The sequence below is a fragment of the Nicotiana tomentosiformis genome, chromosome 10 (genome assembly GCF_000390325.3).
Source record: "Nicotiana tomentosiformis chromosome 10, ASM39032v3, whole genome shotgun sequence".
In the NCBI taxonomy this organism is placed as follows: Eukaryota; Viridiplantae; Streptophyta; class Magnoliopsida; order Solanales; family Solanaceae; genus Nicotiana; species Nicotiana tomentosiformis.
Genome location: NC_090821.1, coordinates 79,656,907 through 79,681,294, shown reverse-complemented (window position 1 = coordinate 79,681,294; position 24,388 = coordinate 79,656,907). Strand labels below are relative to the sequence as shown.

Here is a 24,388-nt window from a genome sequence, read left to right as displayed (position 1 = left end):
TTTTTGGGAAATCAAATACGACCTAAGGAACCATAGTCACCACCCCACCATGACCAAATTACATATTTTGGCACTTTACGACTATAAAGCTGGAGTTCCGCCCGATTCCTATATTTTCGTGTGCCAGACCCTTCTTCTTCCGACGTGGGCCCGAGCCCCCTTACCCGAATCGCCTAATATTTTTCAAGGACATCAAATACAATCTAAGGAACCATACTCACCACCTCGCCATGACCAAATTACATGTTTTGGTGTTTTACAGCCACAAAAGTGAAATTTCGACCGATTTCTATTTTTTTGTGCACGCCTTCTGCCGTGGGCCCAGACCCGGATCGCCTAATATTTTTCCGGGACATCGAATACGACCTAGGTAACCATATTCACCACCCAGCCATGACAAAATTATATTTTTGGCATTTTACGACTATAAAAATAGAATTTCGCATGATTCCCATAATTGTCTGTGCTATAGCCCACATCTTCTGCCGTAGGCCCGGTCCATATTCACCGCACCTCCATGAACATATTACATATTTTGGCATTTTACGGCCATAAAATTGGAATTCTGCCTGATTCCCATATTTCCGTGTGCTCTATAGCCCATGCTTTCTGCCGTGGGCTCGGGCCCCCTAACTCGGATCACCTAAGGAACCATAGTCACCGCCCGCCATGACCAAATTTGTCACATTACGATCATAAAACTGGAATTCCACCCGCCTGATTCCCATATTTTTGTGTGCTATTGCCTACACCTTCCACCATGAGGCCCGCGCCCCCGGACCTGGATCACCTAATAATTATCAAATACAACCTAAGGGACCATATTCACCCCCCCATGACCAAATTACATTGTTTGGAACTTTACAACCATAAAACTGGAATTTCGCCATCCCGATTTTCATATTTTTATGTGCTATAGCCCACATCTTCCGCCGTGGGCCCGGGCCCCCGGACCCGAATCGCCTAATTCTTTTTCCGGTACATCAAATACGACCTATGGAAGCATAGTCACCACCTCGCCATGACCAAATTATATGTTTTGGCGTTTTACGACCATAATATTGGAGTTCCGCCCGATTCCTATATTTTCGTGTGCTATATAGCCCACACCTTCTTCCCTGGGCCCGGGCCCCTAAACCCGGATCACCTAAGTAACCATAGTCACCGCCCTTCCATGACCAAATTACATTGTTTGGCACTTTACGGCCATAAAACTGGAATTCTTCCCCGCCTGATTCCCATATTTTCGTGTGCTATAGCCTACGCCTTCAGCGGTGGGCCCGTGCCCCCGGTCCCGGATCACCTAATAATTATCAAATACGACCTAAGGGACCATAGTCACCACCCTGCCATGACAAAATTATATTTTGGCATTTTACGGCCATAAATTTTGAATTCCGCCCAATTTTTATATTTTTGTGTGTTATACAACACGCTTTCCGCCGAAGGCCCGGGCCCCCAGACCCGAATCACCTAATATTTTTTCTGGACATTAAATACGACCTAAGGAACCATAGTCATTGCCCCTCCATGACCAAATTACATATTTTGGCATTTTACAGCCATAAAACCAGAATTCCACCTATTTTCCATATTTCCGTGTGCTATATCCCATGCCTTCCGCCGTGGGACCGGGTCCCCGAACTCAGATCGCCTAATATTTTTTCAGGACATCATATAAGACATAAGGAACCATAGTCACCGCCCCGCCATGATAAAATTACATTTTTGGCATTTTTACAGCCATAAAACTAGAATTCCACCCAATTCGCATATTTTCATGTGTTATACCCCACACCTTCCGTCGTGGGGCCGGGCCCCAGACCCGAATCGGCTAATAATTTTCGGGACATCAAATACGATCTAAGGAACTATAATCATCGCCCTCCATGACCTATTGCATTCTTTAGCATTTTACGGCCACAAAACTGGAATTCCGTCCGATTCCCATATGTTTGTGTGCTCTATAGCCCACGCTTTCTGCCGTGGGCCCGGGCCCCCCAAACTCGGATCACCTAAGAAACCAAAGGCACCACCCGCCATGACCAAATTACATTGTTTGTCACTTTGCGGCCATAAAACTTGAATTCCACCCGCCCGATTCAAATGTTTTTGTGTGCTATTGCCCACACCTTCCGCCGTGAGGCCCGCGCCCCCGGATCCGGATCACCTAATAATTATCAAATACGACCTAATGGACCATAGTCACCGCCCCTCCATGACCAAATTACATTGTTTGGCACTTTACAACCATAAAACTGGAATTCCGCCCACCCGATTTCCATATTTTTATGTGCTATAGCCCACATCTTCCGTCGTGGGCCCGGGCCCCCGGACCAGAATCGCCTAATATTTTTCCGGTACATCAAATACGATATATGGAAGCATAGTTACCGCACCGCCATGACCAAATTATATGTTTTGGCGTTTTACGGCCATAATACTGGAGTTCCGCCTCATTCCCATATTTTCGTGTGCTCTATAGCCCACGCCTTCTGCCCTAGGCCCGGGCCCCCGAACCCGGATCACCTAAGAAACCATAGTCACTGCACCTCCATGAAAAAATTACATTGTTTGCCACTTTACGACCATAAAACTAGAATTTCGCCCCGCCCGATTCCCATATTTTCGTGTGCTATAGTCCACGCCTTCCGCTGTGGGCCCGCGCCCCCGGACCTAGATCACCTAATAATTATCAAATACGTCCTATGTGACCATAGTCACCACCCTGCCATGACAAAATTATATTTTGGCATTTTACGGCCATAAATTTTGAATTCCGTCCAATTTTCATATTTTCGTGTGCTATAGAACACGCTTTCCGCCGAAGGCCTGGGCCCCCGGACCCAAATCGCCTAATATATTTTCGGGACATCAAATACGACCTAAGGAACCATCGTCATCGCCAAGCGATGACCAAATTACATATTTTGGTATTTTACGGCCATAAAACTAGAATTCCACCTATTTCCCATATTTTCGTGTGCTATATCCCACGCCTTCCGCTGTGGGACCGGACCCCCGAACTCAGATCCCATAATATTTTTTCGGGACATCATATACGACCTAAGGAACCATAGTCACCGCCCCGTCATGATAAAATTACATTTTTGGCATTTTATGGCCATAAAATTGAAATTCCGTCCAATTCCCATATTTTTGTGTGCTATAGCCGAAGCCTTCCGCCGTGGGGCCGACCCCCCAGACCCGGATCGGCTAATATTTTCCGGGACATAAAATATGATTTAAGGAACCATAATTATCGCCCCTCCATGACCTATTGCATTCTTTAGCATTTTAGGGCCATAAAATTAGAATTCCGCCCATTCCCATATTTTCGTGTGCTCTATAGCCCACGCTTTCTGTCGTGGCCCCGGGCTCCCGAACTCGGATCACCTAAGAAACCATAGTCACCGCCCGTCATGACCAAATTACATTATTTGTCACTTTAGGGCCATAAAACTGGAATTTCACCTGCCCGATTCAAATATTTTTATGTGCTATTGCCCGCACCTTCCGCCGTGAGGCCCGCGCCCCCGGACCCGGATCACCTAATAATTATCAAATACGACCTAATGGACCACAATCACCGCCCCTCCATGACCAAATTACATTGTTTGGCACTTTATAACCATAAAACTGGAATTCCGCCCGCCCGATTTCCATATTTTTATGTGGTATAGCCCACATCTTCCGCCGTGGGCCCGGGCCCCCGGACCAGAATCGCCTAATATTTTTCCGGTACATCAAATACGACCTATGGAAGCATTGTCACCGCACCGCCATGACTAAATTATATGTTTTGGAGTTTTATGGCCATAATACTAGAGTTCCGCCCGATTTCCATATTTTTGTGTGCTCTATAGCCCACGCCTTCTGCCCTAGGTCCGGGCCCCCGAACTCGGATCATCTAAGAAACCATAGTCACTGCACCTCCAAGACAAAATTACATTGTCTGGCACTTTACGGCCATAAAACTGGAATTTCGCCCCGCCCGATTCCCATATTTTCGTGTGCTATAGCCCACGCCTTCCGCGGTGGGCCCGTGCCCCAGGACCCGGATCACCTAATAATTATCAAATATGTCCTAAGTGACCATAGTCACCACCCTGCCATGACAAAATTATATTTTGGCATTTTACGGCCATAAATTTTGAATTCCGTCCAATTTTTATATTTTCGTGTGCTATAGAACACGCTTTCCGCCGAGGGCCCGGGCCCCTGGACCCGAATCGCCTAATATATTTTCGGGACATCAAATACGACCTAAATAACCATAGTCATCGCCAAGACATGACCAAATTACATATTTTGGTATTTTACGGCCATAAAACTAGAATTCCACCTATTTTCCATATTTTCGTGTGCTATATCCCACGCCTTCCACCGTGGGACCGGGCCCCCGAACTCAGATTGCCTAATATTTTTTCGGGACATCATATACGACCTAAGGAACCATAGTCACCGCCCCGTCATGATAAAATTGCATTTTTGGCATTTTACGGCTATAAAGTTGGAATTCCGCCCAATTCCCATATTTTTGTGTGCTATAGCCGAAGCCTTCCGCCGTGGGGCCGGCCCCCCAGACCCGGATCGGCTAATATTTTCCGGGACATAAAATATGATGTAAGGAACCATAATCATCGCCCCTCCATGACCTATTGCATTCTTTAGCATTTTAGGGCCATAAAATTAGAATTCCGCCCATTCCCATATTTTCGTGTGCTCTATAGCCCACGCTTTCTGTCGTGGCCCCAGGCTCCCGAACTCGGATCACCTAAGAAACCATAGTCACCGCCCGCCATGACCAAATTACATTATTTGTCACTTTACGGCCATAAAACTGGAATTCCACCCGCCCGATTCAAATATTTTTGTGTGCTATTGCCTACACCTTCCACCGTGAGGCCCGCGCCCCCGGGCCCGGATCACCTAATAATTATCAAATACGACCTAATGGACCACAATCACCGCCCCTCCATGACCAAATTACATTGTTTGGCACTTTATAACCATAAAACTAGAATTCCGCCCGCACGATTTCCATAATTTTATGTGCTATAGCCCACATCTTCCGTCGTGGGCCCGGGCCCCCGGACCAGAATCGCCTAATATTTTTCTGGTACATCAAATACGACCTATGGAAGCATTGTCACCGCACCGCCATGACTAAATTATATGTTTTGGAGTTTTACGGCCATAATACTGGAGTTCCGCCCGATTTCCATATTTTTGTGTGCTCTATAGCCCACGCCTTCTGCCCTAGGTCCGGGCCCCCAAACCCGGATCACCTAAGAAACCATAGTCACTGCACCTCCAAGACAAAATTACATTGTTTGGCACTTTACGGCCATAAAACTGGAATTTCGCCCCGCCCGATTCCCATATTTTCGTGTGCTATAGCCCACGCCTTCCGCGGTGGGCCCGCACCCCCGGACCCGGATCACCTAATAATTATCAAATACGTCCTAAGTGACCATAGTCACCAACCCTCCATGAAAAAATTATATTTTGGCATTTTACGGTCATAAATTTTGAATTCCGTCCAATTTTTATATTTTCGTGTGCTATAGAACACGCTTTCCGCCGAATGCCCGGGCCCTCGGACCCGAATCGCCTAATATATTTTCTGGACATCAAATACGACCTAAGGAACCATAGTCATCGCCCCGCCATGACCAAATTACATATTTTGACATTTTACGGCCATAAAACTAGAATTCCACCTATTTCCCATATTTTCGTGTGCTATATCCCACGCCTTCCGCCGTGGGACCTGGCCCCCGAACTCAGACCGCCTAATATTTTTCGGGACATCATATACGACCTAAGGAACCATAGTCACCGCCCCGCCATGATAAAATTATATTTTTGGCATTTTACGGCCATAAAATTAGAATTCCGTCCAATTCCCATATTTTTGTGTGATATAGCGCACGCCTTCCGCAGTGGGGCCGACCCCCAGACCGGATCGGCTAATATTTTCCGGGACATCAAATACGATCTAAGAACCATAATCAACGCCCCTCCATGACCTATTACATTCTTTAGCATTTTACGGCCATAAAATTAGAATTCCGCCCGATTCTCATATTTTCGTGTGCTCTATAGCCCACGCTCTCTGCCGTGGGCCCGGGCTCCCGAACTCTGATTACCTAAGAAACCATAGTCACCGCCCGCCATGACCAAATTACATTGTTTGTCACTTTAAGGGAAATAAAACTGGAATTCCACCTGCCCGATTCCCATATTTTCGTGTGCTATTGCCCACGCCTTCAGCCGTGAGGCCCGCGCCTCCGGACCCGGATCACCTAATAATTATTAAATACGACCTAAGGGACCATAATCACCGCCCCTCCATGACCAAATTACATTGTTTGGCACTTTACAACCATAAAACTAGAATTCCGCCCGCCCGATTTCCACATTTTTATGTGCTATAGCCCACATCTTCCGCCGTGGGCACGACCTCCCAGACCCGAATTGCCTAATGTTTTTCCGGTACATCAAATACGACCTATGGAAGCATAGTCACCGCCCCGCCATGACCAAATTATATGTTTTGGCGTTTTACGGCCATAATACTGGAGTTCCTCCCCATTTCCATATTTTCGTGTGTTATATAGCCTACGCCTTCTGCCGTGGGCTCGGGCCACCGAACCTGGATCACCTAAGAAACTATAGTCACCATCCCTCCATTACCAAATTACATTGTTTGGCACTTTACGATCATTAAACTGGAATTCTGCCCCCCGATTCCTATATTTTCGTGTGTTATAGCCCACGCCTTTCGCGGTGGGCCTGCGCTCCCAGACCCGGATCACCTAATAATTATCAAATATGACCTAAGGGACCATAGTCACCACCCTGCCATGAAAAAATTACATTTTTCGTATTTTACGGCCATAAAATTTGAATTCCGCCCAATTTTCATATTTTCGTGTGCTATAACCCACGCTTTCCGCCGTGGGACCGGGCCCCCAAACTCAGATCGCCTAATATTTTTTCGGGACATCATATACGACCTAAGGACCCATAGTAATCACTCCGCCATGATAAAATTATATTTTTGGCATTTTACGGACATAAAACTGGAATTTTGCCCAATTCCCATAGTTCCGTGTGTTATAGCACACGCCTTCCGCCGTGGACACGGGCCCCGAACCCGTATCGCCTAATATTTTTTCGGGACGTCAAATATGACCTAAGGAACCACATTCACCGCACCACCATGAACATATTACATATTTTGGCGTTTTACGGCTATAAAACTGGAATTCTACCCGATTCTCATATTTTCGTGTGCTCTATAGCCCATGCTTTCTGCCGTGAGCTCGGGCCCCCTAACTCGGATCACCTAAGGAACCATAGCCACCGCCCGCCATGACCAAATTACATTGTTTGTCACTTTACGACCATAAAACTGGAATTCCACCCGCTCGATTCCCATATTTTTATGTGCTATTGCCCACGCCTTCCGCCGTGAAGCCCGCGTCCCCGGACCCAGATCACCTAATAATTATCAAATACGACCTAAGGGACCATAGTCACCACCCCTCCATGACCAAATTACATTGTTTGGCACTTTACAACCACAAAACTGGAATTTCGCCCGCCCGATTTCCATATTTTTATGTGCTATATCCCACATCGTCTGCCGTGGGCCCGGGCCCCCGGACCCTAATCGCCTAATATTTTTTTCGTACATCAAATACGACCTATGGAACCATAGTCACCGCCCCGCCATGACCAAATTATATGTTTTGGCATTTTACGGCCATAATACTAGAGTTCCGCCCGATTCTCATATTTTCGTGTGCTATATAGCCCATGCCTTCTGCCGTGGGCCCGGGCCACCGAATCAGGATCACCTAAAAAACTATAGTCACCGCCCCTCCACGACCAAATTACATTGTTTGGCACTTCACGGCCATTAAACTGGAATTCCGCCCCGCCCGATTCCTATATTTTCATGTGCTATAACCCACGCCTTTTGCGGTGGGCTCGCGCCCCCGGACCCGGATCACATAATAATTATCAAATACGACCTAAGGGACCATAGTCACCGCCCTGTCATGACAAAATTACATTTTTGGCATTTTACGACCATAAAATTTGAATTCCCCTCAATTTTCATATTTTCGTGTGCTATAGCCCATGCTTTCCGCCAAAGGCCCGGGCCCCCGGACCTGGATCGCTTAATATTTTTTCGGGACATCAAATACGACCTAAGGAACCATAGTCATCGCCCTTCCATGATCAAATTACATATTTTGGCATTTTACGGCAATAAAACTAGAATTCCACCTATTTCATATATTTTCGTGTGCTATATCCCACGCCTTCCGCCGTGGGACCGGGCCCTCAAACTCAGATTGCCTAATATTTTTTCGGGACATCATATACGACCTAAGGAACCATAGTAACCGCCCCGCCATGATAAAATTATATTTTTGGCATTTTACGTACATAAAACTGGAATTCCGCCCAATTTCTATATTTTCGTGTGCTATAGCCCACGCCTTTCGCCGTGGGTCCGGGCCCCCAGAACCGGGTCGGCTAATATTTTTCGGGATATCAAATACGATCTAAGGAACCATAATCATCGTCCCTCCATGACCTATTGCATTCTTTAGCATTTTACGGCCATAAAACTGGAATTCCGCCCGATTTCCATATATAAGGAACCATAGTCACTGCCCCGCCGTAACCGTTCCTCATGTTTTGGCATTTTATGGCCATAAAACTTGAATTTCGCCTAATTCCCTCATCTTTATGGGTTATAGCCCACACTTTCCGCATGGACCCGACTCTCGGACTCGGATCGCCTAACATTTACCGAGCCATTAAAACGACCTAAGGAACTATAGTCACCGCCCCGATGTGACCGTTCCTCATTTTTTGGTATTTTACGGCCATAAAACTTGAATCCCGCCCGATTCCCTAATTTTTATGTGCTATAATAGCCCACGCCTTCTGCGTGGGCCTGACCCCCGGACCCGGATCGTCTCAAATTTTTTCGGGCCATAAAAAATGACCCGAGGAACCATAGTCACCGCCCATCCTTGACCGTTCCTCATTTTTTGGCGTTTTACGGCCATAAAACTTGAATTCCACATGATTCTCTGATTTTCGTGTGCTATAACTCACGCTTTCCGCGTAGGCCTGACTCTTGGACCCAGATCGACTCTAATTTTTCTGGGCCATAAAAAATGACCTAAGTAACCATGGTCACCGCCCGCCATGACCGTTCATTATTTTTGGCATTTTACGGCCATAAAACTTGAATTCCACCTCATTCTCTGATTTTCATGTGCTATAGCCCACACATTCCGCGTGGGCCCGACCCCCGAACCCGGGTCGTCTCAAATTATTTTAGGCAATAAAAAATGACCTGAGGAACCATAGTCAATGCCCCACCGTGACCGTTCCTCATTTTTTGGCATTTTGCGACCATACAACTTGAATTTCGCCCGATTCCCTCATTTTCGTGTCTTATAGCCCACTTTTAGCGTGGGCCCCTCCCCCAGACCCGGATTGCCTTAAATTTTTATGGGCCATCAAAAATATTCTAAGGAACCATAGTCACTGCCCCGTGACCGTTTCTCATTTTTTTGTCGTTTTATGGCCATAAACCTGTATTGTGCATGATTCATTAATTTTCGTGTACTATTACCCACACCTTCCGCGTGGGCCCGACCTCCGGACCCGGATCGCTTAATATTTTCTGAGCCATAAAAAACGACCTAAGGACTCATAGTCACCGCCCCGCCGTGGTCGTTCCTCGTTTTTCGTGTTTTACGACCATAAAACTTGAATTCCTCTCGATTACTTAATTTTTGTGTGCTATAGCCCACGCCTTCCGCGTAAGCCCGCCCCTATAAGTAGATATAGTGCTGGTATAAATATTTAATACCACCTTAAAAAGTTTCCCAACTTGTCCAAAAGAACAAGATTTTCAAGCCATATGGAATTTGCTTTCTTTGGGCCGAAAAAAGGAGTTATGGAGCAGCTCAAGTAGCCTGATAGGCAGGCCCAGCTAAAGAGTAGAAATAGCACTTGCTCTACCATTCGGCCCGCTCTTTGCCTCCTTCTTTGAAACCCTAGTAAGTGCTCTCTCCTCAGCCTCTCTTTCTCTCTTTCTTGGTTTTGGGTTTAAGCTAAATTGAAAAGGTATTTTTGTTGATTGTATACAGGAAAGTGTAACTGTAGAGTAAAGGAGTTGGAGCAGCAAAAATGTCGGACAAAACTAAAGGAAGAAAAGAGGAAGTGGTTACTAGAGAGTACACCATCAACCTCCACAAGCGCTTGCATGGCTGGTATGTATTATCTTTTTATGCTTAAGGGTTATTTGACTTAGGATTCATATTAATCCTGATTTGATATTCAGTTTCATAGTCTGAATCAGTGTTTGGTTATTGTACCCAAATCAGATCATTTATTAAATAAAATATCAAGTACTTAATTTAATAAAGCTGATTAATTTTGTCTATTTTATGATTATCGTTTATCTAACTAAGCTGAAGAAATCAGGCACTTGATCATCAAGCTATGTTGTTTTCATTTTCAATTTTTAGTACCTGACTTTTGCTAATCCGTTTATGTGTATGTAAATGTATGATAGTATTGGGGATTTTTGAGTTTTATAGTGATGTTTAGTTCAGGTACCCAAGGAAAGAAACTAGGTCGCCCTTGTGTGCTTGCATGAGCAAAATTTTACTAAACACTGGTGAACTGTTAACAAAATTTGTAAAATAGTGGAAAAGAAAATCTGTGAATGGAATTGAAAGGCAATAAATACTCATCTAGGAGCTTTTAGGAAGAGAAGATTGACATGCTTCAATACTGTTATACACCAAAATCACTTCTTTCAAGCTTAATTATCAGTTATTGATTTAGCCGAGTAGAATGTTTGAAACAGAGACAGTCTAGGTACAGTTTGATCTTTTAGCTTCTGTCAACCAATCAAAGTACCATTATTTCACAATGTTGGTATGGTTGTGATTTTTCTATTTCTAAGTCGTTTGAATGGAGTGTTCGTATTGAAAGTAGCAAAAAGTGAGCTAATAGTAGGAGCTTCTAGTTTTCAGTTATGTTCAAAGAATATAATTATGTGATGCAAAACCTTATGTTGTGAGCAGCTTGGGACCCAATTACTGACATATGTTCAAACTCGCATGCTACAGAGTATTTCCTTGCCTCAATTGCTCTGTTAGCAAAAGTTCCTAAATTCGTCAAAAGGAAAAATCTCTAGATCAAATGAGCAGGAGCTGAAATTTGAGACCCATAAACATAACATCATAACCTTTCAAATGGAGTAATTTGGAAGATAGTGTTACATCAGAAGAATTTGAGCTATCATTTCATGTGTTAGTGACCATTCAAGTATAAATTATGCTGTGAGCTGACTGCCTAACTATAGATTGGTGTTTTGTTAATAGCACATTCAAGAAGAAGGCCCCTAATGCTATCAAAGAGATCCGTAAGTTTGCACAGAAAGCAATGGGAACAAAGGATGTCAGAGTGGACGTGAAGCTGAACAAGCACATCTGGAGCAGGGGAATCAGAAGTGTTCCAAGGAGGGTCAGAGTTCGTATTGCTCGCAAGAGGAATGACGATGAAGATGCGAAGGAGGAGCTCTACTCTTTGGTTACAGTAACTGAGATCCCACCAGAGGGATTGAAGGGGCTTGGCACTAAGATCATTGAGGACGAAGATTAAGCTATCTATCAGTAGTGGAGAATGATTAAAAAAAATACATGATGTTTTTGTAATTCTTTGAGACTGATCAATTTTGTTAGGAAACTTAATTTTGTTTTTTTGGATCATCCTATTTGCCACCAGTTTAATTGAATCATCTTTTCTGTTCTTCATGGTTTAAGTATCACTGCAGTCATTACGTTTTGTTATGTTATTACTTGTTGCTTTTGTTTCTGAATGTAGTACCTACTGTTACTTCTGTATTTTTGCTTCGGTTTTCCGATTGGTATGCTTGTTGTCCTTTTACCTTTTTTGAGCCGAGGGTCTATCGGAAACAGCCTTTCGGCCTTCTTGAAGGCAGTGTTTAAAAAAGCGCTCGCTTTAAGCGAGAAGCGAGGCGAAGCGTGAAAGGCAGCGCTTTAGTTTGCTGAAGCGACTCAGGTAGGAAAAGCGATCGCTTCTCTGTAAAAAGCGAGAAGCGGGGAAAGCGAAGCGAAGAGAAGAAGCGTCCGCTTCTCTATATTAAAATACCCAACCCTATTTTATTAAAAACAAGTTTTTTGGATTAAACACTGATCTTCAACAACAACGACTAGTATTCTTCAACTTTCAACAGCAGCAACTTCTTCTTCATCACTTCTGATTTCTGAAAGAATCTCAAATCATCAACTAGGGTTCTTCTTCACCTTCAAGTTCAAGACTTCAACAGGTATGTTCTGAACTTCTGATTTCCATTCTTCTTCTTATTATTCTTTTTCTTTCTAAACGTCCAAAAAGCAGTGAAATGTTGGCGAATTTTTTTCAGAATTTTACTGCCCAATTTTTCCAGTTATTAACAGAGAATTCCTATGATTTTTTATATCCTTTATAGTTTATTCTTACTTCTTAGTTCTTATTGCCTTTCTTATGTGTTATGTAGTTGTTCTTTTAATGGCGCCAAAAGAAGATAGGAAAGATCCGGCTTGGGCTTACTCTGAAAGAGTTTGCGAGACCAACAAGATGGCAATTAGATGTCTTTTTTGTGACAAGATTTCAAATGGAGGAATCTATCGTCAAAAAGCGCATCTAATCGGCGGTGATCCAAATATCGCATCTTGTCCTAAAGTTCCGTCGCATGTGAAGGAAGATTTGAAAGCATTCCTTCATAAAAAGAGAGAGTTAAAGACTCAACTGATTCATGAACAAGAACTGTATAATCTTGATGATGATGATGAAACAGAAGAAGGTGACGATGCTTCGTCGCTTCCACCAAAATCACAAAAGCGGGGAAGGATGCAACCAATGTCTTCTAGTTGTGGATCTACTGGCAAGACCAAAGGTCATATGGATTGTTACTTCTCGCAAAAATCTGGAGATAAGGAAGGAAAAAGTGGTAATCCTCAAATTGATGCCAAAACGATTTTGAGGGATCGTGTAATTACAATGTTTGCGCGGTGGATGTATGATGCAGGTCTTCCTTTTAATTGTGTTAATTATACTGACACTTTTTCTGCTTTTATTGAGGCCTACGCCAATATGGTCCAGGAATGAAGCCTCCAACATATCATGAAGTTAGAGGGCCATATCTAAAAAAAGAGGTGGTAGAGGTGAACAAAATCGTGGAGGAGCACAAAGTAGAATGGAACTAGTTTGGTTGTTCCATTATGATGGATAAGTGGACGGCGAGAAATGAAAAAATGATCATCAATATCTTGGTGAATTCTCCTAAGGGAAGCCTGTTTCTTGAGTCTGTTGATGCAAGCGACTCTTCGACTGATTCAACCAAAATGTACTCCTTGTTCAAGAGTACAATAGACTCTATTGGAGCAGAAAATGTTGTTCAAGTTGTCACAGACAACGCCAGTGAAAATGTTAAAGCTGGCGATTTGATGTCTGCTGGGTACCCGCATATTTATTGGACTCCGTGTGCAGCACATTCCATTAATTTGATCTTCGGTGACATTTTCAAGGAAAGACCCTTTAGTTCAATCTTTAATCAGGCAATTAGAGTGTATTCCTATATTGTTCAAAGGTCTTTGTTATTGAATATGATGAAGAGATTCACTAAACAAAGAAGCTTGGTAAAACCCGCAAAGACAAGATTTGCTACTGCTTTCTTGACTTTGCATAGGATGTATGAGCAAAAAAGCAATTTGAAGAAATTGTTTATTTCAGATGAGTACACTAACAGTGCCTATGGAAGGGAAGCTCGAGGGAGAGAATCTGCAGATATTATACTTTCTCCTTCATTCTGGAACAATGTGGTTCATGCATTGAAGATTGGTGGTCCTTTAGTTAAAGTGCTTCGTTTGGTGGATGGGGAGCAAAGGCCACCAATGGGCTACCTGTACGAAGCAATGGATAGGGCAAAGGAGGCTATTCAAGTCTCATTTAGTGATCAAAGAACATACAAAAGAGTCTTTGAGATCATAGATAAAAGGTGGGATAGTAAGCTTCATAGCCCTTTGCATGCAGCTGGACTTGTTTTGAATCCGGAACTGTTTTATGACAACGAAGAAAGGATTCTAGGAGATGAACCTTTGTGGAATGGATAATATGAATGTATTGAGAAGTTGATACCCGAAGAATCCGTGCAAGATAAAATAACAGAGCAGTTTAGTATTTATAGGAATGCTGAGCAACTTTTTGGAAAAAACATGGCAATTAGACAAAGAAATACGAAGTCACCAGGTGAGCGAGTGCTTATATGTTGTTTTATAGTTAATAAGTTATTTCTTTATCAATATTATGTTTTGAAAATTTGTTCTACTTATACAGTTGAATGGTGGAAGCAATATGGTCATTCCACTCCAGATTTACAAAAGTTTTCCATCAAGGTTCTAAGTCTAACATGTAGCTCATCCGGGTGTGAAAGGAATTGGAGCGTGTTTGAACATGTAAGAACTAAGAAGAAAGATTTAGTATATTGAGATAATTAAATTATATCTCAATTGTCCTAAACTTACTAATTACTTATTATTTGCAGATTCATACCAAAAAAAGAAACAAACTAACCTTGAAGCGTCTCAATGATCTAGTATTCATTAAGTACAATAGAACATTGAGGCGTCGTTACAACGCTCGCAATGTAATTGACCCAATTAGTTTGGAAAACATCGATGATGCTAATGAATGGCTAACTGGAGTCCCGGAAGATCATGCAGATGAAGAAGTATTTAAGGAAACTTCTGATTTCACTTGGGGTGATGTTGCGGAAGCGCGTGGAATTGGGGAGAGGATTTATGGTTTGAGGGGGAGTACCTCAACTTCAAGTTCACAGAGGAAGGGAAAAGAGGCAGCTACTTTGTCCCTAGTTGATGAAGAAGAAGAAGTTGAAGAAGATGACGAGCAATATAATAATGATAGTGGAATACAAGAATTTGACAATCTTGTAGAAGAATAGGATGCTCATTTTGTGCTTTGATTGATGCTACTATTTAGTTTTTACATTGAAGTATTGAACATTTGCTTACAATTACATGTGTTGTCTATGCAATATATATATATATATATATATATGTTGTCTATGCAATATTTATTTATTCATTTTTTTTTAAATTTCGCTTCACTTCAAAAAAGCGAGCGCTTCGCTTCTCGCTTTAAGCGAAATGGGGTTTGTCGCTTTTTCTCGCTTCACGCTCTTCACAACACTGCTTGAAGGTAGGGGTTAAGGCCTACGTACACTCTACCTTTCCAAGACCCCACTAGTGAGATTACACCAAGTGGTTGTTGTAGTCATTACGTTTTGGCTGCTTAATGTGGATTTGGATATGTTCTCTAATGGATTAGTAATTGCATGCTTTGAGAATCTCTTGTAACAGAATCTACAATTTTGGTACATAATTACAGCTAAAACTCGTATATGGAAAAATTTCTTCAATATCATTTCTGTAATCTTCATTGTAAAACCAACACTCAGCCCTTATTTTCCAGGCTAAGTTGAAGTAAAATGAGCAGAAATTTTAGCAAATGATGTGTAGGTTATAGCAACTACAGCCCAGACACCCGACCATATGACTCAGGGCTTCAACTTAGTGGTCATCAACAACAAAATTAACTTCTTTGCTTAAATTGATCTTGCACAAAGGAACTAGCTTGACTGTTACACATTGGTCTTTCACTGTAAAAGTATAGTTCGGCTACTCAATAACATCTATTTTCTCAGACAAAATCAATTAACATTCAGAAGGAAGTATGTTATTACAATCAGATCACCGACCTATATTTGCAGATCTTACAAGACAAGTTCATGTACAAAGAGCCCAGTGAAGTCGAGAATCCGAATAACAAGTAACTTGTGTGAGGAATAATAACATGCACAGAAGTCACCATTTTGTTGATTGGCATTTAGCAGCTTTGCTACCATCATTAAGGTAATGTTGGAAAGTCTGAATAACTTCCTCATATGTTGGCCTCTTGTAGTCTACGGCCTGTTATCAGAAACACAAGGTTCCCAAGTTAGATTTTTGACATGCATTAAAGTGTATAGAGAATTGTAGTGGCTAGCCACTTCGCCAAACACCTGTTCAATTACTTCTTCTGGCCTCGCCCATTTCCACTCTGAGAATTCTGCCTCTGCTTCACCAGTCGCTAAGTTTATCTCACTTTCATCGTTGGTAAATCTCATAAGAAACCTGCCAGTCACAATTATTTTCTTAAGCCAAGTTTAAGTTACAAACAGATATCTAACAATAGCAGAAATCTGGCATTTTGGCAGAAAACTAGACAAAGCTTATGGAATACAATTGTTTATATACTTCTCTTGTTTAATGAGAGGTGAATCCAAATCATACAACAACAACAAACCCAGTGGAATCCCACAAGTGGGGTATGGGGAGGGTAATGTGTACGCAGACCTTACCTCTACCTTCTTACGGTGGAGAGACTATTTCCGATAGACCCTCGACTCAAGAACAATGAAAGGAAGCAATAACCAATTAATAGCAACAACAAGGTAAAAGGCAGCGGCAAATCCAAATCATAATCAAGTAAAAAGCAGCACTGATACTTGACACAGTTCAACCACTAAGTTGAAAGAAATTATGCAGAATCCTCATTTTACAAAAGCAGAACTGCAGAAGTAGGAAATCTAGATCTAATTGCAGGCTGTTGCTTTACCATTACCGATCCCAAGTTCATTGCTGACCCTTTAAGTAATTAATCCATTAGCTCCCTAGGCCACAGATCCTTCAATTGTCTTGACCTATCCGTATCGAATGGGTGTGAAAGGTCGTAGAGTACGTCTTAAGAAAATCTTCAAAATATACACCAAATTAGAAACAAAACTATATGTACCTATGGGATTCTTGTACACACGCTTACCAAATACAGGTACATGTTTTCGAGTCCATGTAACATAGTTAGCCCCTGGTAATACAAGAAATATTTGATTTAAACTACATCGGCTCCCAAGTCCCAAAATTAGTACAAGACATATCTATTGCTATAGCACTCCATACTTCTTTAACGTGGATGAAACTCCTTACTTAGGGTGACATAATTCACCAGAGGATAGACAAAGAGGTAGCTCCACTTAAAGGAGAAATTTTCCTAATACCTTTTCTAGTGTTGTAACGACCCGCCCGGTCGTTTCGAGAGTTATAGCCCTGTTCCCCCACTTTTCTGCTTCTTTTGTGCTTTACAGCTGTATTATATCTTACCGGGTTGGCTGGTTCGGGTCTGGAGTGGTTTCGGAGTGAATTGAGACACTTAGTCTCTTATTTGGAAGCTTAAGTTGGAAAGGTCGACCGGATGTCGACTTGTGTGTAAACGACCTCGGATTTGAATTTTGGTGGTTCCGTTAGCTCCGTTAGGTGACTTTGGACTTAAGAGGCGCGTCCGGAATGTGATTTGGTGGTCCGTAGTAGAATTAGGCTTGAATTGGTGAAAGTTAGAATTTTGGCGATTTTGACCGGCAGTGGAAATTTTGATATCGGGGTCGAAATGGATTTCCGGAAGTTGGAGTAGGTTCGTAGTGTCATTTATGACTTGTGTGCAAAATTTGGGATCAATCATTTATGGTTGTCGAATTTGGAAGTTTCAAGTTCTTTAAGTTTGAATCGGAAGATGATTCATGATTTTAGCGTTGTTTGAGGTGGTTTGAAGGCTCGACTAAGTTCGTATGGTGTTTTGGGATTGGTTGGTATGTTGGGTTGAGGTCCCGGGGGCCTCGGGTGTGTTTCGGATGCTCAACTGGCCATTTTGGACTTAAGGAAGATAGCAAATTTTCTGGTGTTTTGTTGCAGACTATTTCTTCATCGCGTTCGCGAGGGAGGTCTCGCGATCGCGTAAGGCAATCTGAGAGGCCAACTAAAGTTGTTCTTCGCGTTCGCGAATTTGAGGACGTGATCGCGTAGGTTGGTCAGGTTGTGCATCGCGAACGCGTGGGCTAGGCCGCGTTTGTGAAGAGGAAGTAAAGCAACATTGGAATTTAAGTGTTGTTCTTCGTGAACGCGTGGGGTTGTTCGCGTTCGCGTAAACATGAGGGCTAGTGAACCGCGTTTGCGTAGGGTTAAATCCTGGGGCAGCGAAGTTGTTCTTCGCGATCGCGAGGCTATTTCCGCGATCGCGATTAAGAAATCACTGGGCAGATTTAAAGGTTCAAATCGAGGGTTTTGAGTTCATATCACAAAATTTAATTGGGAGATCTTTTGGAGAGATTCTTGCGTGGGTGTTTGGGGTAAGTGATTCTTACCTAGTTTTGGTTAATTCCCATGATTATGTCTTAAATTTCATCAATAAATTAGTGATTTGGAGTGGAAAATTGGGGGAAATTTAAGAAAAGTACCTAGGCCGAATTTTGGGGTTTTGATCGGGATTTTGGTATTGGAATTGAGCAAATTTGGTATGGTTAGACTCGTGAGTGAATGAGTGTTCATAATTTGTGACTTTTACCCGATTCTGACACGTGGGACCGGGGAGGCTTTTTGAGCGATTTTCCAATTTCTTGCTTTAACTTTGATTTTGTTCGCTAGATTAGTTTCTTGTAGTTATATTTATATTATGCAATTGGTTTTGGCTAGATTTGGGCCATTCAGAGTCGGATATTCGTAGAAAGAGCATTATTTCGGATTGATTTGAGTTTGGTTCGAGGTAAGTGGCTTGCCTAACCCTGTGTGGGGGAACTCCCCGTAGGATTTGTACTGATTTTGATATATGAGTATCGTGTAATTGAGGTGACTAATACGTACACGGGCTAATTGTGTAAAAACCCGATTTTTCTACTAAGTAATAACCTGATTTCCTTCTTATTTGAGTTTCATGAGCATGTGTAGTATCCTGCTAGACTAGAATAACATGCCTACTTGCCTTAACTGTTTACTTGAACTACGTGCAGCATGTTTAGTGAATTTACCTGTCTTTCCTTAACTGGTACTTAGGTTGAACTGTAGAATTTCGTGCCGTAACTATTGAATTCTATTGTTTGGTTGCATATTTACTTTGAGACTACGGAACGGTATTCCGGGAGATCTCCCTGTACTGCATATTTACTTTGGGACTACGGAACGGTATTCCGGGAGATCCCCCTGTCTTGCATATTTACTTTGGGACTACGGAACGGTATTTCGGGAGATCCCCCTGCACATTTACGTTTGGGACTACGAGACGGTATCTCGGGAGATCCTCTATTGCATTTTTGTGTACTGAGCTGTTATGTTTTCTTCCTTGTTCAATTCCAGTCTTTATTATACTGCGATATTTCATTCTTGTCTTGCTATATTACTATATACTAGTAGAGCCTTGACCTCGTCACTACTCGACTGAGGTTAGACTTGGCGCTTACTGGGTACCATTGTGGTGTACTCATGCCCTTTCTTGCACATGTTTTTCGTGTGCAGATCCAGGTCTTTCTTACCATCCTCGCTTGTAGTTGTAGCCGCTGCTGTCAGAGACTTCAAGGTACATCTGCCCGCGCCCACAGATACTCGGAGTCCCCCTCTATCCCCTTATGTTCATTTTTCCTCGTTCAGTAGAAAAATGATGTATAGAACAGTTAAGACTTCTTAGTAGCTTGTGACTTACGGTGTTCCGGGTTTTGGGATTGTTTCGGACATTTCGAAAGTTGGTAATTGTATATGCCGAGCGGCATTTAGTTGCTTATTTAAATTATCATTACTGTTAGTTGTTAATGATCATGCTTTTATTTTATTTCCGCAAGTGTTAGGCTTACCTAGTCGTAGAGATTAAGTGGCATCACGACAATTCACGGATGGGGAATTTGGGTCGTGACAACTGACAAGTGCATTTGAGTGTGACTGATTCAAAATATAATTTAGGATGTAGGTTATCCCGAAAGGACCGTTATTTTTCTCCTGGCGTGGGACTTGTTAGCATCATTTCATAATGTAATTGAGGACATAGAGCATTGAACTATCAACACTATGCTCAGGTTGCACAATTTTCCTTTCACATCAAATTTTAACTATTACTACAATTTAATATGAGTAACAAGAATGACATAATTCCATATGACCGTCTATAAGTATTACAACATATTCACATTGACTAGAGTGTCGCACAACCAGGAAAAAACAGTTTCTGAAGCATATGAAAAAAAAACCGTGTGAGAAAGTCAACAACTTTTCAGCTAGACTGCCCTCATACCTATTACTTTGTTAATTCCAAGTTAAGACTAAATGAATTTGACCAAACTGGAGTTAATAGGAAATAGTTCAAATTTGATGAAAATTAAGTACATTTAACTCTTTTTAAAAACAAATAGTCGTTCGTAGATTTTAACTCTAGACCATTAAATCCACTTCCAAAGGAAATCCACCGACATTTTACATTTCAGTGACATACCGAAACATTTCAAATATGAAGGTGGAAAATATTCAGTAGTGAACAAGAGTGATGATGAAATAGTTGATATCAGAGGAAGCACTCCCACTTAACTGTAATCTTTTCTATGCAAATCACAAGAAAACCAAATTACATTTAAGTACCGATGAATGAAACCTGGCGGTCGTCTTCCTTGAGAGAATAATTCGTTCCTTTATCACCTATGCGTTTTCAGTAATACCTTTCAGACCAACCAAAGCCCACAGCCTAAGGAAACTACAAAGAGTGTTATCTTTTTCCAGTATGGACCTGTGAGGAAAGAGGACAAATATCTACGAAATGCAAGTGAACAGAGGAGAGAGAGAAAGAGAGTGAATTGAGAAGGACTAAATGGACCTCACTCGTCTATCTTCTGATCTGCTTTTGCTAAGGTTTGACCCATACCACAGCAATTTAATTTGATACCATTGCTCGATAGAGAAAGTATGAATAAGGGATGATATAGAGTTTGATGAAGCAAGCATAAGTGGCTCACAGGAAACAAGTCTTTTATGGCCACAATGTTCCCCTTAACTCTCTTTTAGAAATTGTTTCCACAAATTTTTATGATTGACAAGCACAATATTCCCCTTGGAAGTATACTTAACAAAAACTTATTCAACTTGATACACATTAAAAGAATAAAATATTAGCTTATCAAAATACCATACGGTACCTACCATTTCTGTGCCTGTCCATGCCATTCTCCTCCCCAAAGACGGCTTACTTTGGCCTTTACAGCTGGTGGAAAGTCATAGGTTAACCACTGTGGGACCTGACAATATGAAACCACCTTTATAGATAAACGAGTAATCAATCTAATAGTTTGGAACATACCAAAGTTTGATGTTTTCGCAGGATAAACATTTTGGGATCCTAGGGAAGTTAACATTTAACATGACACAACCTTGACATACTATCCAAAGAAAGAAACTTTAAACAGACCTCTCCAATTATTTCAGCTGATGTTACTCCAGTTTCTTCACGCAATTCCCTAATGGCAGCAGATCTTGGGTCCTCTCCATCTTCAATCCCGCCCTAACTCAGCAAGAATCAAATAAACCTCATAAGACAGCTAAATTATACAAGCACAGCTAAGAATTCATTGAGTGACTCTAGCTAGGTGCCACAAGTTAGTTTGAACAAACAGTGAGTAGATAAATTTTGGTTGATGGCACGGGGCAATTTTCACTTAAGGATCAGAAGTCCAATGCTACAAAAGTTCCTGCTTTCAAATATTAATAATAAAGGCTAGACAATGATTCTATTCCTAGCCAGCTGACATTGAACCACCTTCAACAGTGAATAAATCATTTGAACGTTTGAGAGTAAGGAAGATACTAATAGCAATTAACCTGTGGCATTTGCCATGCTCCAGGAACATTCAATCTCGAAGCCACGAAAACCTGCAAATTGCATCACCACCATATAAATACACAGTTTCTTACCTATTTATTTACTTACAGCAGATAACATTCTGCCGTAACAAGTTCCATTAATAAAAATTTCAGGGAGAAGTGAAAATTATTATCTTATTATGATTATGTATATTGGATAAAGGAAGACGCAAAAAGAGGAAGCAATAAAATGAAATTTCTGGGTGCAAGTCTCAACCCCTAAAGCAGCTAAGAGGCAAGATCATATAAGGAAACCAAAGGACCACACCCCCACCGATGTGGAATATCCAACAATCAAATACTCTAAAAAGGTAATCAACACTGAGCCGTTTAAGGTGAGAAAATCAGAAGTTCATCAAAATATTGAAAATGTCATTAGTCATGAAACGTACAAGGTGGAAAATATAACAATACATCTATTGGCAGAAATATAGTTCTTTCCCGTCTATGTGGAAGTGCTAACCTTGTCTATGGAACACTAACATAATGACAACCAGCGGACTCCTTTTCTCCACTGTCATTCCAAGAGCACAGGCAAGATTAAACCAGCTCAAATCTACCTCAACTCTAACATTATTGTGCAGGTTCGTCGCACCTATTGTTCCCTATTTTCCTTCTTTATGTTTTCGGGCTTGTTCTAATTTTAGTCCTTTGTTTTTAGCTCCTATTTGACAAATCAGAAAGCTAAAACAACCTAGTTCTACAAGTCATAATAATTATTGACATCAAGTAAAAGTGCTCTCTTTTAGCATCCCTTACAAGATTTCTTTTTTCTTCCTTAGAGATTAGATTTAGATGCAGGTTAGACCAATAGACAATCACTTTTTCTACCATTTAACAAACATCAATATCTCAAATATCCCAACCAACTAAAAAATCTCAAATTGTCACCCCTTTAATCTAACAGCTCCGTTACTGATTTAATCCTTTCCCTTGCATTTTTAGTATAAGCACCACTGATGATTCTCAAATCAAACCTGTAATCATCAAACTTATCTTTAACAACGCGATAATTGTTCCTTAGATCCAAATAGAGAAATCAACATTCAAATTACACAGAAAATCAAAAGACTTAAAGCCCAAAAACAATACAATAATTCTTGATGAGATGGTAGTTATACACCCATAGTACATCAAATGATTTGCTGAGGCTGAAAAAAATATATATCAAATTTTTATCAAGATAACTAAGTGGAAATTCTAATAAGAAACTTATAAATGGTCAACCCCAGAACCAGAAAGCAAATCAAACAAATCGCTATCAATAAAATTAAGTTAGAAAGGCAGCAGCTTTATTTATAGAGTAGTAAATGAAAGGAATACTTCAATAAATGTTTCATAAATGATAGGGAGAAAAAGAAAAAAGGTACCAAATGATCTTGGTTGATGAGACAAATTCCAACGTTGGGACGATAACCAGAGGGGAGTCCCTCCATTTGAAGCTGCTGCACTGTCTTTTCTTGGATTTTTTGTCTTTGTACAAATGTTTTCTCAAAGAAAGTCAGAGAGAGAGAGAGAGAGAGAGAGGATCACTATCAGAAATCAGAAACAAGAGCTGAGCAATATGATAAAAGTCAAAGCTTTGTACTACTACAACTTTAAAAAGTGCAAAAAGAGTTTATGCATTTTGCTCAAAGGAATGAGGTGATGATGACGCTCTGTTTCACTATTTCTCTTCCACTATATTCGATATTTCCAATATAATTTCTTTTTTATATTCATAATTTATTGAGGATATCATAAATCTTACAATATTCTTGGTGGTTTCACTTAATTAGACATAACAACTAGTTTTGGCATCTCAATTTTACATAATCGTGTTTAAATAGAAGCGTAATTCTACACACACAAAAAAAGATAATTGATGATGTGAAATACACTAAGAAATTACCCCTAAATTTTATTATAGACCAAATTATATTCTTATTTGTGTGTGTTGTGTGTTGAATTGCCTATATCTCATCAATGATGTCCCCGGGCTGGGCATGGACCCTATTCCATGTTATTTTTGCTGGAATAAAGGAATTTAAAAAGTTACTCCTTCCGTTCACTTTTACTTGTTTAGTATTTTAAAAATAGATTTTTATTTTTATTTGTCACTTTTATCATATTAAAATGAGACAAATTTTTTTTTCCTGTTATACACTTATACCCACATTATTAATTACTCATTTCAAATCATTTTCTCAAATCCATTAAAAATATGCATCAATTAATATGGGTAAGGGTGTGCAAAGTGGGTACATGATAACAAGGAATATAAAAAAAATTCTATTTATTGAAATGTTCACTAATAATAGTTTAATAAATGCATTTTTATCGTATTTTTATCAAATCATTAAATCCATTTTGTCTTTAATTAAACTTGGTTCAATACATATTTTCTCTCTTGAACTAGCGAAGAAATTTCACTCTTAATTTTGCAATTTGACTCATTAGTCACCCAATCTTGTAAAAATTGAAACTTAGAGACTTTCTTACACATCATATGG

At 41.0% G+C, this 24,388-nt stretch overlaps 3 protein-coding genes across 4 annotated transcripts; 2 read left to right on the top strand and 1 right to left on the bottom strand.

Moving 5' to 3' along the window:
- Window positions 1-9,986: 9,986 nt before the first annotated feature.
- LOC104085849 (large ribosomal subunit protein eL31-like) lies at window positions 9,987-11,873 on the top strand. The gene is made up of 3 exons (XM_009589965.4): window positions 9,987-10,106; window positions 10,197-10,319; window positions 11,442-11,873. Exons 2-3 carry the CDS (start codon window positions 10,237-10,239, stop codon window positions 11,719-11,721), a joined length of 363 nt encoding a protein of 120 aa, XP_009588260.1. The 5' UTR covers window positions 9,987-10,106; window positions 10,197-10,236; the 3' UTR covers window positions 11,722-11,873.
- Window positions 11,874-13,346: 1,473 nt separating this feature from the next.
- On the top strand, window positions 13,347-14,074 carry LOC138900458 (uncharacterized). The gene is made up of 2 exons (XM_070187203.1): window positions 13,347-13,991; window positions 14,045-14,074. The coding sequence occupies exons 1-2, from the start codon at window positions 13,347-13,349 to the stop codon at window positions 14,072-14,074; spliced, it is 675 nt and encodes a 224-aa protein (XP_070043304.1).
- Window positions 14,075-15,720: 1,646 nt separating this feature from the next.
- On the bottom strand, window positions 15,721-23,566 carry LOC104085848 (nudix hydrolase 25). Of its 2 annotated transcripts, XM_009589964.4 has the most exons (6): window positions 23,267-23,566; window positions 21,855-21,905; window positions 21,445-21,537; window positions 21,180-21,274; window positions 16,202-16,313; window positions 15,721-16,109 (listed from the first exon to the last, which is right to left on the bottom strand). In XM_009589964.4, exons 1-6 carry the CDS (start codon window positions 23,330-23,332, stop codon window positions 16,005-16,007), a joined length of 522 nt encoding a protein of 173 aa, XP_009588259.1. In that variant the 5' UTR covers window positions 23,333-23,566; the 3' UTR covers window positions 15,721-16,004. The 2 variants fall into 2 exon arrangements, with proteins under 2 accessions (XP_009588259.1, XP_018622729.1); XM_018767213.3 differs by lacking the exon at window positions 21,855-21,905 and having other exon boundaries at window positions 23,267-23,478.
- Window positions 23,567-24,388: the final 822 nt, after the last annotated feature.